Source organism: Schistocerca gregaria, chromosome 9, assembly GCF_023897955.1.
Source record: "Schistocerca gregaria isolate iqSchGreg1 chromosome 9, iqSchGreg1.2, whole genome shotgun sequence".
NCBI lineage: Eukaryota > Metazoa > Arthropoda > Insecta > Orthoptera > Acrididae > Schistocerca > Schistocerca gregaria.
In genome coordinates this window covers 185,647,011-185,659,505 of record NC_064928.1, presented here as the reverse complement: position 1 = coordinate 185,659,505, position 12,495 = coordinate 185,647,011, and the positions used below count along the sequence as shown (strand labels likewise).

At 45.9% G+C, this 12,495-nt stretch overlaps 1 protein-coding gene across 2 annotated transcripts in view; it reads left to right on the top strand.

Annotated features, from left to right (window-relative positions):
• LOC126291773 (trichohyalin-like) overlaps positions 1–12,495 on the top strand; it is a 214,171-nt gene that overhangs the window by 69,841 nt on the left and 131,835 nt on the right. For both annotated transcript variants that reach the window (XM_049985462.1, XM_049985461.1), the window contains exon 3: positions 6,555–6,953. In XM_049985462.1, the coding sequence (XP_049841419.1) occupies positions 6,555–6,953 (399 nt within the window). The remainder of the gene's footprint in view (positions 1–6,554; positions 6,954–12,495) is intronic.

Here is a 12,495-nt window from a genome sequence, read left to right as displayed (position 1 = left end):
TGCCACCTCTAACTGACAAACCAGGGACTCCTAAGATACGACTTGGCAAACAAATGGTAATGAGATGGGGAGCTATTAATATCAATGGTGGCTACTCTGGGAAGAAGGTAGAGCTGGCAGAGACTGCAAGTGAAGATGGGGCTGGATGTTTTAGCTGTTAGTGACATTCGGGTAAGGGGTGAGAAAGAAGAGGAAGTGGGAGAATACAAGGTCTACCTGTCAGGAATCAAAGCAGGAATAGCACAATAGGGTGTAGGGCTTTACATCAGGAAAGAAATGGAACCCAGCGTAGTTGAAATAAGATGTGTAAACGAACGACTTATGTGGATAGATTTGATAGTATCTAGCAAGAAAATTAGGATTGTGTCAGTATATTCGCATTGTGAAGGGACAGATCAAGATAAGATGGCCGGCCGCGGTGGTCTCGCAGTTCTAGGCGCTCAGTCCGGAACTGCGGGACTGCTACGGTCGCAGGTTCGAATCCGGCCTCGGGCATGGATGTGTGTGATGTCCTTAGGTTAGTTAGGTTTAAGTAGTTCTAAGTTCTAGGGGATTGATGACCACAGATGTTAAATCTCATAGTGCTCAGAGCCATGTGAACCAAGATAAGATGGATAGTTTTTATGAGGCACTCAGTGATGTAGTTGTTAGAGTAAAGGACAAGGACAGTGTTCTGCTCATGGATGATTTTAACGCCAGGATTGGAAATCGAACAGAAGGGTATGAAAAGGTTATGGGTAAATTTGGAGAGGATATGGAGGCGAACAGGAACTGGAAGCAACTCTTGCATTTCTGTGCCAGAATGGGCTTAGTAATCACAAACACCTTTTTTAAACATAAGAACATTCACCAGTATACTTGGGAAGGCAAGGGAACCAGATCTGTCATTGACTATATAATAACAGATCCGGAATTCAGGAAGGCTGTGAGGGACACACGTGTATTCAGGGGATCCTTTGATGACACTGATCATTATTTAATCTGCAGTGAAATTGGGATTGTGAGGCCGAAAGTGCAGGAGGTCAGGTCCATATGTAGGAGGATAAGAGTGGAGAAACTTCAGGATAAGGATATCAGGCACAAGTACATAACAGCGATCTCAGAAAGGTACCAGTTAGTTGAATGTGGTCAATTACAGTCATTGGAAAAGGAATGGACAAGATACAGGAACACAATACTAGAAGTGGCTAAAGAATGTCTTGGAACAGTAGTGTGTAAAAGTAGGATGAAGCAAACAGCTTGGTGGAATGACACAGTCAAGGCAGCCTGTAAAAGGAAAAAGATGTCCTATCAAAAATGGCTACATACTAGAACTCAGGTGGACAGAGAAAGTTATGTTGAAGAAAGAAACAAAGCCAAACAGATAATTGCAGCTTCCAAGAAGAAATCTTGGGAAGACTTTGGAAACAGGTTGGAGACTATGGGTCAAGCTGCTGGAAAACCATTCTGGGGTGTAATTAGCAGTCTTCGAAAGGGAGGTAAGAAGGAAATGACAAGTATTTTGGACAGGTCAGGAAAACTGCTGGTGAATCCTGTGGATGCCTTGGGCAGATTGAGGGAATATATTGAAGAGTTGCTCAATGTAGGTGAAAATGCGATCAGTAATGTTTCAGATTTCGAGGTAGAATGGGATAGGAATGACGATGGAAATAGGATCACATTTGAGGAAGTGGAGAAAATGGTCAATAGACTGCAGTGCAATAAAGCAGCTGGGGTGGATGAAATTAAGTCGGAACTCATTAAATACAGTGGAATGTCAGGTCTTAAATGGCTACACAGGATAATTGAAATGGCCTGGGAGTCGGGACAGGTTCCATCAGACTTGACAAAAGCAGTAATCACACCAATCTTTAAACATGGAAACAGAAAAGATTGTAACAACTACAGAGGTATCTCTTTAATCAGCGTTGTGGGTAAAACCTTCTCAGGTATTGTTGAAAGGAAAGTGCGAGTATTAGTTGAGGACCAATTGGATGAAAATCAATGTGAGTTTAGGCCTCTTAGAGGTTGTCAGGACCAGATCTTTAGCTTACGGCAAATAATGGAGAAGTGTTATGAGTGGAACAGGGAATTGTATCTATGCTTTATAGATCTAGAAAAGGCATATGACCGGGTTTCTAGGAGGAAGTTATGGAATAGGAGGCAAACTTTTGCAAGCAATTAAAGGTCTTTACATGGATAGTCAGGCAGCAGTTAGAGTTGACGGTAAATTGAGTTCATGGTTCAGTGTAGTTTCAGGGGTAAGACAAGGTTGCAACCTGTCTCCACTGTTGTTCCTATTATTTATGGTTCATATGTTGAAAACAATAGACTGGCTGGGTGAGATTAAGATATGTGAACACAAAATAAGCAGTCTTGCATATGCGGATGACTTAGTTGTGATGGCAGATTCGATTGAAAGTTTGCAAAGTAATATTTTAGAGCTAAATCAGAAATGTAAGGAATATGGTATGAAGATTAGCATCTCCAAAACGAAAGTAATGTCAGTGAGAAAGAAATATAAACGGATTGAATGCCAAATAGGAGGACAAAGTTAGAACAGGTGGACGGTTTCAAGTACTTAGAATGCATATTCTCACAGGATGGCAACATAGTGAAAGAACTGGAAGCGAGGTGTAGCAAAGCTAATGCAGTGAGCGCTCAGCTACGATCTACTCTCTTCTGCAAGAAGAAAGTCAGTACCAAGACTAAGTTATCTGTGCACCGTTCAATCTTTCGACCAACTTTGTTGTATGAGAGCGAAAGCTGGGTGGATTCAGGTTACCTTATCAACAAGGTTGAGGTTACGGATATGAAAGTAGCTAGGATGATTGCGGGTACTAGTAGATGGAACACTGGCAGGAGGGTGTCCACGATGAGGAAATGAAAGAAAAACTGGGAATGAACTCTATAGATGTAGCAGTCAGGGCGAACAGGCTTAGATGGTGGGGTCATGTTACACGCATGGGAGAAGCAAGGTTACCCAAGAGACTCATGGGTTCAGCAGTAGAGGGTAGGAGGAGTCGGGGCAGACCAAGGAGAAGGTACCTGGATTCGGTTAAGAATGATTTTGAAGTAATAGGTTTAACATCAGAAGAGGCACCAATGTTAGCACTGAATAGGGGACCATGGAGGAATTTTATAAGGGGGGCTATGCTCCAGACAACGCTGAAAGGCATAATCAGTCTTAAATGATGATGATGATGATTATGATGATGATAGTCCATAGTATGGCCAGTCCTTATACAACGGTCAGCCACGGCTGATTTAGTGGCCTGGCGTAATTCGGTATGGCGCTTGTGTTCGCGGCACCTCTCTTCTCCAGTGCGGACTGTCTCCCCAATGTATGATTTTCCGCACTGACAGAGAATTTGATAAACGCCTGGTTTTCGAAGGCCTAGGTCATCTTTCACTGAACCCAATAGAGTCAATGTTTTTGCAGGGAATCGGAATACACATTTCACATTGTGTTTCCTCAGGATTCTACCGATTTTTCTTAAGGTGTTTCCGACAAACGGATTGTACGCCAATGACTTTTCTGTTTCTCCTTCTTGTTCTCTTGGCGCAGTCAGTGTGAGTGCGTGTCTTATTTGCTTCTGGTTGTACCCATTTTTCCGAAATGTTGTCTCGAGGTGCTGCAGTTCTACTGGAAGGCTCTCCTGATCGCAGATCGATGGTGCCCTGTCAACAAGTGTGTCGGAAACACCTCAAGAAAAATCGGTAGAATCCTGGGGAAACACATTGTGAAATGTGTATTCCGACCCCCTGCAAAATCCTTGACTCTGCTGGGTTCAGTGAAAGACGACCTAGGCCTTCGGAAACCAGGCGTTTATCAAATTCTCTGTCAGTGCGGAAAATCATACATTGGGGAGACAGTCCGCACTGGAGAAGAGAGGTGTCGTGAACACTAGTGCCATACCGAATTACGCCAGGCCACTAAATCAATCGTGGCTGACCCTTGTATAAAGACTGGCCGTAATATGGACTATGAAAAAACAAAAATACTCTGTCAATGCTCCTAATTCTGGGACTGCGTTACTAAAGAGGCCATCGAAATCCGACGATCTAATTAATAAAGACAGCGGCCTTCAACTTAGCCGGAACCCTGCACTCAGCCTGGAGAGAAAGATGCGATCTCAGATATAGAGGACCGCCCCCGACGGCGGCAGCAGGGAGACTGTAGACCCCAGTTGAGACCCAGGCGCCGCTTCACCCACCACCTCCAGTAGCCGCCGCGCCGGCAGCACCGAAGACACCAGGAGAGGAACGGTGGAGGGGATAACGGCTAGTATACATAGGGCCTAGAGAGGAACAGCACAGCATTCGTCAGGAACCACCTGAAGATGACAGCGTGTACGTCTGCCGAAATATTGTGCAGAATTTACGACGCTCCGCGGTCGGATGCTTCTGGTAGGACTACCGTGTTGTAATGCCTCAGTTTCGCAGTAACAGGAATAGATTTCTTATTATAGTGATTCCAAGTAAGCTTATATGCTTTTTGTAATATGGAGATTCTATCTTATTGGCTATGGAGTTCAGTCCTGATAGTTGGATTATCTCTCCCAGAGATCTGAAGTGGTCAGCTTGTGCCACTTTCCTGTATTGAGTAGTAATGGGGAGATTATCTACAGGTTTGTTTTCCATATACTGTGTTTTCTCGTAGGAGATTTGGAGCCCAGTTTTCTGTGAGATTTCGTGTAGTTTTTCCGATGCGAGTTTGTCTTCCTCTCTATTGTTGGTTAGAATGGCAAGATAGTCCGCGAAAGCCAGACACTTCACCCTAATTTATTTATTTATGCATTTATTTTACCTGGCAAGATTAGGGCCTTCAGGCCCTCTCTTACACCTAATCAGGCATACTCGGATTGAACGAATTTCAGTTTGTACAGAACATTATGGTTGGTTGGTTGGTTGGTTGGTTTGGCGAAGGAGAACAGACAGCGAGGTCATCGGTCTCATCGGATTAGGGAAGGACGGAGAAGGAAGACGGACGTGCCCTTTGAAAGGAACCATCCTGGCATTTGCCTGGAGCGATGTAGGGAAATCACGGAAAACCTAAATCAGGATGGCCGGACGCGGGATTGAACCGACGTCCTCCCGAATGCGAGTCCAGTGTCTAACCACTGCGCCACCTCGCTCGGTGAACATTATGGACATATCACGTTATATAGTATTAATCTTAAAGAAAAAAATAGAGATTATAACAGTAGTACAAGGATAATTATAACAACCAAAAAACTAATTATAACAATCAAGAATAATAATAAAATAATAATAATAGTAATGACTATGTATATGAAACTAAACATATTTTTCTTTTATGAATGTCAATCCTATTGCTAGTTGGGAATTTTCTCTTTATGTTATTGCAGCTTGTGAGTTATCGAGCAGAGACATAAGACGACAGAATGGGGTGAAAGAGATATAGAAGAGGTAGCTAGGTTAGAGGAAGAGAAATAGAATGGTAAAATTCGAAGCTATGATGGAGAGGGGAAGAAAGAGATGAGAGGGGCACAACAATGGTGGCTATACCATCCCTAATATGTAAGTTTTGAGTTCCCTCTTGAATGCTAAGTGGTTCTGGATAAGACGCAGATCACTGGGGAGCGCGTTCCAGAGTCGTATGGCTGAGATGGAGAAGGACATGGAGAAGGATTTTGTGTTATGTAAAGGTACAGCCAAGATGCAAGACGTATCCGATCTGGTATTACGGTTGTGGAACGATGATAGGTGTTTATTGTGAGAAGATAAGTATTTGGGGCACCAGTGACTAAGAAATCGATGAAGTAAGCACATCGTATGGAGATCGCGTACCTTATGTGTACGTATCCAACCTAGCTGGGAGTATGAAGGACTGATATGATCATACAACCGTATATTGCACACAATCTAACGCAATCATTCATCACTAGCTCGAGGCATCTAGAACTTTCACTATGTGCAGTGTTGAACTACATCACAGCAGTAAAGATTAGGCAAGACTATTGTTTGGACTAAATTTTGTTTAACATGGGTTGGAAAATCTCTGCTCTTTTTGAATCCCAAGCTGAATACCTTTTATTTCCTTTTCCCATGTCCTCAAAATTCTTTCCAGAACCATGTTAAACAGAACGGGGGACATTCCATCTCCCTGGCGAACACCAGTATGGATATGAAATGCTTCTAATGTTTATCCCATGAATTTAACTTCTGAGGTTGTATCTGTTAATGCCTGTTGAATAACTGACCTTGTTTTCCTGTCAATCCTGAACTCTTCTAAGGTGTGAAATAGTGTTTGTCTATCTATTGAATCGTAAGCCTTATATAACTTGCAAGTAATACACAGCACTCTAAAATTCAGTATATGCATAAAAACCCACAAGAAATAGATAGTTTGCTACTGCCCAGATATGCACTATTATTTTGATTCAAACTGACATGAATAGTTTTGCTCCTGTATCGCTGACACAACATTGGCGTAGCAAGTACTGCCACTAATGGCAAAATTTAGAAACAGCTCTTTTCTTATGCAAGCCACTGACCATTACTGTCCAACCTTCCACCACATTACGCAGTGTTTTTCTTTCCTTCCTCAGGAAATGTTTAAGAACTTATTCAGTGGAGCCCGGCCAAAGAAGCCGGGCGGGTCCGCGAGTACCCGCGCTAGCCGCGAGAGCCTCGAGACCCACCTGAATGAGGAGCCGGTGGTCAAGGTGTCCGCCAAGCGGTCGTCCAAGGACAAGTCCCCAAAGGCGAAGCCCCAGAAGGAGAAATCTCCAAAGGAGAAGAAGCGGTCCGGCACCGGGACTTCGCCCTTTGGGTCGGGTCTTCTGAACAGGCGCGGCAGCAAGGAGAGGCGCCGCGCGGAGGCCGAGCAAGAGCGACGCCTGCAGGAGGACCTCCAGGAGAGGGACCGCATCCTGAGGGAGAGCCAGGAGGGCAGGGCTGGAGAGGACGGCCTCTGGGATATCCCGCTGGACAGCAGCGCCTCGCAGGTGAGCGCCAGATCTGCAGCAGGCTCTCGCTTTGAATAATTTTTCCTATTCATTATACACTCCTGGAAATTGAAATAAGAACACCGTGAATTCATTGTCCCAGGAAGGGGAAACTTTATTGACACATTCCTGGGGTCAGATACATCACATGATCACAATGACAGAACCACAGGCACATAGACACAGGCAACAGAGCATGCACAATGTCGGCACTAGTACAGTGTATATCCACGTTTCGCAGCAATGCAGGCTGCTATTCTCCCATGGAGACGATCGTAGAGATGCTGGATGTAGTCCTGTGGAACGGCTTGCCATGCCATTTCCACCTGGCGCCTCAGTTGGACCAGCGTTCGTGCTGGACGTGCAGACCGCGTGAGACGACGCTTCATCCAGTCCCAAACATGCTCAATGGGGGACAGATCCGGAGATCTTGCTGGCCAGGGTAGTTGACTTACACCTTCTAGAGCACGTTGGGTGGCACGGGATACATGCGGACGTGCATTGTCCTGTTGGAACAGAAAGTTCCCTTTCCGGTCTAGGAATGGTAGAACGATGGGTTCGATGACGGTTTGGATGTACCGTGCACTATTCAGTGTCCCCTCGACGATTACCAGAGGTGTACGGCCGGTGTAGGAGATCGCTCCCCACACCATGATGCCGGGTGTTGGCCCTGTGTGCCTCAGTCGTATGCAGTCCTGATTGTGGCGCTCACCTGCACGGCGCCAAATACGCATACGACCATCATTGGCACCAAGGCAGAAGCGACTCTCATCGCTGAAGACGACACGTCTCCATTCGTCCCTCCATTCACGCCTGTCGCGACACCACTGGAGGCGGGCTGCACGATGTTGGGGCGTGAGCGGAAGACAGCTTAACGGTGTGCGGGACCGTAGCCCAGCTTCATGGAGACGGTTGCGAATGGTCCTCGCCGATACCCCAGGAGCAACAGTGTCCCTAATTTGCTGGGAAGTGGCGGTGCGGTCCCCTACGGCACTGCGTATGATCCTAAGGTCTTGGCGTGCATCCGCGCGTCGCTGCGGTCCGGTCCCAGGTCGACGGGCACGTGCACCTTCCGCCGACCACTGGCGACAACATCGATGTACTGTGGAGACCTCACGCCCCACGTGTTGAGCAATTCGGCGGTACGTCCACCCGGCCTCCTGCATGCCCACTATACGCCCTCGCTCAAAGTCCGTCAACTGCACATACGGTTCACGCCCACTCTGTCGCGGCATGCTACCAGTGTTAAAGACTGCGATGGAGCTCCGTATGCCACGGCAAACTGGCTGACACTGACGGCGGCGGTCCACAAATGCTGCGCAGCTAGCGCCATTCGACGGCCAACACCGCGGTTTCTGGTGTGTCCGCTGTGCTGTGCGTGTGATCATTGCTTGTACAGCCCTCTCGCATTGTCCGGAGCAAGTATGGTGAGTCTGACACACCGGTGTCAATGTGTTCTTTTTTCCATTTCCAGGAGTGTATATGTGCCTTGCCTTATTATTATTTTACATCAACAAAAGCAAGACGAAGATAATGGAATGTAGTCGAATTACGTCGAGTGATGCTGAGGGAGTTAGATTAGGAAATGAGACACTTAAAGTAGTAAAGTAGTTTTGCTATTTGGGGAGCAAAATAACTGATGATGGTCAAAGTAGAGAGGATATAGTAGACTTGCAATGGCAAGGAAAGCGTTTCTGAGGAAGAGAAATTTGTTAACATCGGGTATACATTTAAGTGTCAGGAAATTGTTTCTGAAAGTATTTGTATGGAGTGTAACCATGTATGGACGTGAAACATGGACGATAAATAGTTTTGACAAGAAGAGAATAGAAGCTTTCGAAATGTGGTGTTACAGAAGAATGCTAAAGATTAGATGGGTAGATCATGTAACTAATGAGCACCTACTAAACAGAATTGGGAAGAAGAGGAGTTTGTGGCACAACTTAACTAGAAGAAGGGATCGGTTGGTAGGACATGTTCTGAGGCATTGAAGGGATCACCAATTTAGTACTGGAGGGCAGCGTGGTGGGTAAAAATCGTAGAGGGAGACCAAGAGATGAATACACTAAGCAGATTCAGAAGAATGTAGGCTGCAGTAGTTACTGGGAGATGAAGAAGCTTGCACAGGATAGAGTAGCAAGGAGAGCTCCATCAAACCTGTCTCAGGACTGGAGACCACAATAACAACAACGGGGTTAGTTTGGTTGTCTTACTCTACGTTTGTATGAGAGTGATTCAAAAAGTGTGAGGCACGTTTTTCAAATAAGTAGAGTTTTGAAATTAAAAAAAGACATCCTAATAAATCTCAATAATTTTAGTCTTACGTGAAAGCCTGTACCTTAATCTACCCACTGACTCCACTACAGTTTGATTCTTTCTTGTTTACGTTGTGTAGTGAATGTTTAAGATGCCTCCGATAATCGTGAGTCCCTCCGACTGTGAAGTACGGGCTGTTATAAGATTTCTTAGTGCTAAAGGCCTGAAAGCGATAGATTTTCATCGTGAAGTCTGTGCAGTTTACGGAGAAAACGTAATGAGTGATGGAATGGTAAGAAAGTGGGTGAGAGCATTTAAAGATGCATGATGAACAACCGGGTGGGCGCCCTTCCGTCGTTAATGAAAGTTTGATGCAGGAAGTGGACAATAAGGTGAGAGAAAACAGACGCTTTACGATTTCCTCCTTGCGGGATGACTTTCCTAATGTTTCTCGTAGTGCTTTGTATGGCACTGTGACCGAGCACTTAGGCGGCCGCGGTGGTCTCGCGGTTCTAGGCGGTGGTCTCGCAGGTTCGAATCCTGCCTCGGGCATGGATGTGTGTGATGTCCTTAGGTTAGTTAGGTTGAAGTAGTTCTAAGTTCTAGGGGATTGATGACCACAGCAGTTGAGTCCCGTAGTGCTCAGAGCCATTTGAACCATTTTTTTTAACCGAGCACTTGAATTACCGAAAATTGTGCGTACGTTGGGTACCGAAAATGTTGAAGGATGTGCACAAAACCAAACATTTAGACAGTGCATTGACTTTCCTTGAGCGGTACCACAACGACGGTGATAATTTCTTAAGCCAAATTGTTACGGGCGATGAAACAGGGGTGGCCTACGTCACACCAGAATCAAAGTCACAGTCCATGGAATGGCGGCATTCAGATTCACCCAGAAAAGTGAAGTTTAAGCAAACAATTTCTGCCCAGAAAATCATGTGCACAATTTTTTGGGACAGAAAAGGAGTATTGCTTGTGGAATTTCTGCCTCGTAATGAGGCGATCAGTGCATCAGCTTACTGTAAGACATTGCACAATCTGCGCCGTTCAATTCAGAACAAAGGATTTGGCAAGTTCAGCAAGGGCATCGTTTTTGCTGCAAGACAATGCCCGTCCGCATGTGGCGAATCAGACCAAAGATCTGATCACATCTTTTCGATGGGAAACTCTAGATCATCCTCCGTACAGCCCCGATCTTGCGCCCGGTGACTACCATCTGTTCCTGCACTTGAAGAAACACCTGGGCGGTCAGCGTCTTCAAGACGATGACGAGGTCAAAACAGTGGTGATGCAGTGGTTGACAAGTCAGGCGGCAGGCTTCTAGCAGGAGGGTATTCGAAAACTGGTACAACGTTATGACAAGTGCCTCAGTATGGACGGGAATTATGTAGAAAAGTAGATTAAGGTGCAGGCTTTCATGTAAAAATAAAATTATTGGGATATCTAAGCATGTCTATTTTTACTTTCAAAACGATACTTACTTAAAAAAAACACCCCTCGTAACTGCAAACTATATTTTGCGAAGTATGTATTTCACTTACAGGTACAAACAAAACGTTATTGGTCAACATCGCTACCCTTTTTTGGATCATGTCACATATAGTTGCACCAGCTTATTCTATTCCATTCGAATAAAAGATTTCTGTTTGTGCCCGCAACCAAGAGTGCACCATTTCTTTAACCTCATCATCACTTTCAAATCGTCCTCCTCTGAAAGCGACGTTTGGGGGTCCCAACACACGGTACTCCGAAAGAGAGAGATCATGGCTGTATGGGGTGCGTAGTAGCACCTGGAACCTCAGCCTCCGAATGACGGCAAGAGCTGCAGCGGCGGTGTGGGGCGGCGTTGTCGTCAAGGAGAAGAACGCCTCTAGACAGAAGCCCTCTGCGACGGCTCCGTATTGTTGGCTTCAGCTAATTCTCAAACATGGGCCTTTAGCGGGCACTGTTCACTGTTTCACCTCTTTGCCAACAGTGCTCTTAAACCGGCCCATTTATATCTCAGAAGAGGGTGAAAAGGGACCAGGGTAGCCGAGAGCGCTAACGCGCTGCTTCCTGGACGCGGGTAGGCGCTCCGGCCCCGGATCGAATCCGCCCGGCGTATTAACGACGAAGGCCGCCAGCCTGGATGTTGTTTTTAGGCGGTTTTCCACATCCCGCTAGATGAATACCGGGCTGGTGCCCACGTTCCGCCTCAAATACACGACTCACAGACATTTGAAACACGTCCGCACTATTTCACGGTTTACACTAGACGCAGACAGTTGGGGTACACTGATTCCGCCCTGGAGGGTACGGGGTGGCGGCAGCAAGGGCATCCGGCCATCCCTCACAGTAACATTGCCAAATCCGTTATACGCCGACCCTGCGATCGCAGCGGGACTAAGGCGTCAGTGGAAGGAAGAAAGAAAGAGGGTGAAAAGGGCCAGAGGGCTGAGATTTGAATTCCTCTCGGCTGCAGAAGATGTGTGTTGCCATTATGAAGAGCGTCCTTTGCTTTCTAGTTCATGGTGATGAACCCAGGCTTCGTGTCCTGTGACGATAGGTGTCAGAAGATCCTGTCCTGCAGCGTTGTATCGCACCAGAAATGTCGTGGAGCCTGAACACACATCAACCTGTGTTCACCAGTCTTCATCTTAGGCACCCATCGTGCACACGGAAAACGGTATTTGAGAACCTCGCTAACAATGGTATGACAGTATCTGACAGTGATACTAAGCTACTACAGAAATACGCCGGTTCTCACGAATCATAGCGTCAGCGTGTCCCATATAGTGCTTCAGTAGCGGCCGTGCTGAGACGACCAGACCGTTGCTCATCTGTGACTTAGTTACGCCTACATTTTAAAGGCATCTATCAGCTTGTTTACTCTTCTCTCACTAATGCAGCTATCTCTATACCTCTACAACATGCTTCTATGGATGTGTCTAGGTTTCATGCCTCCAACCACAAAAATCGTATTACTGCTTGCTGTTCTTCTAAGCTGCACATACCTAGGGATTCGTCCATTTTGTTTCAGGCGCCTTTCTTATTCAGCTTGTCATGACATCTGTAGGCTTATACCAGAACTTTCTCAAAGGATGCATCTTCACTTCCCTGGAGTCTCAAATGCTGACATGTTAACTGCATTTAATGCTGATAGTTTACTGTTACTTTTCAAAATGCCCTCTCATTTCTCACAATTTGTTTCCTCCTTCTTCTTGTCTTCAGGTATTAGGCAAAATTGCATGTTACAGTACCCATCTATCTGATTCTCTGGTTGAGCGTTTAAAGAGACCAGAAA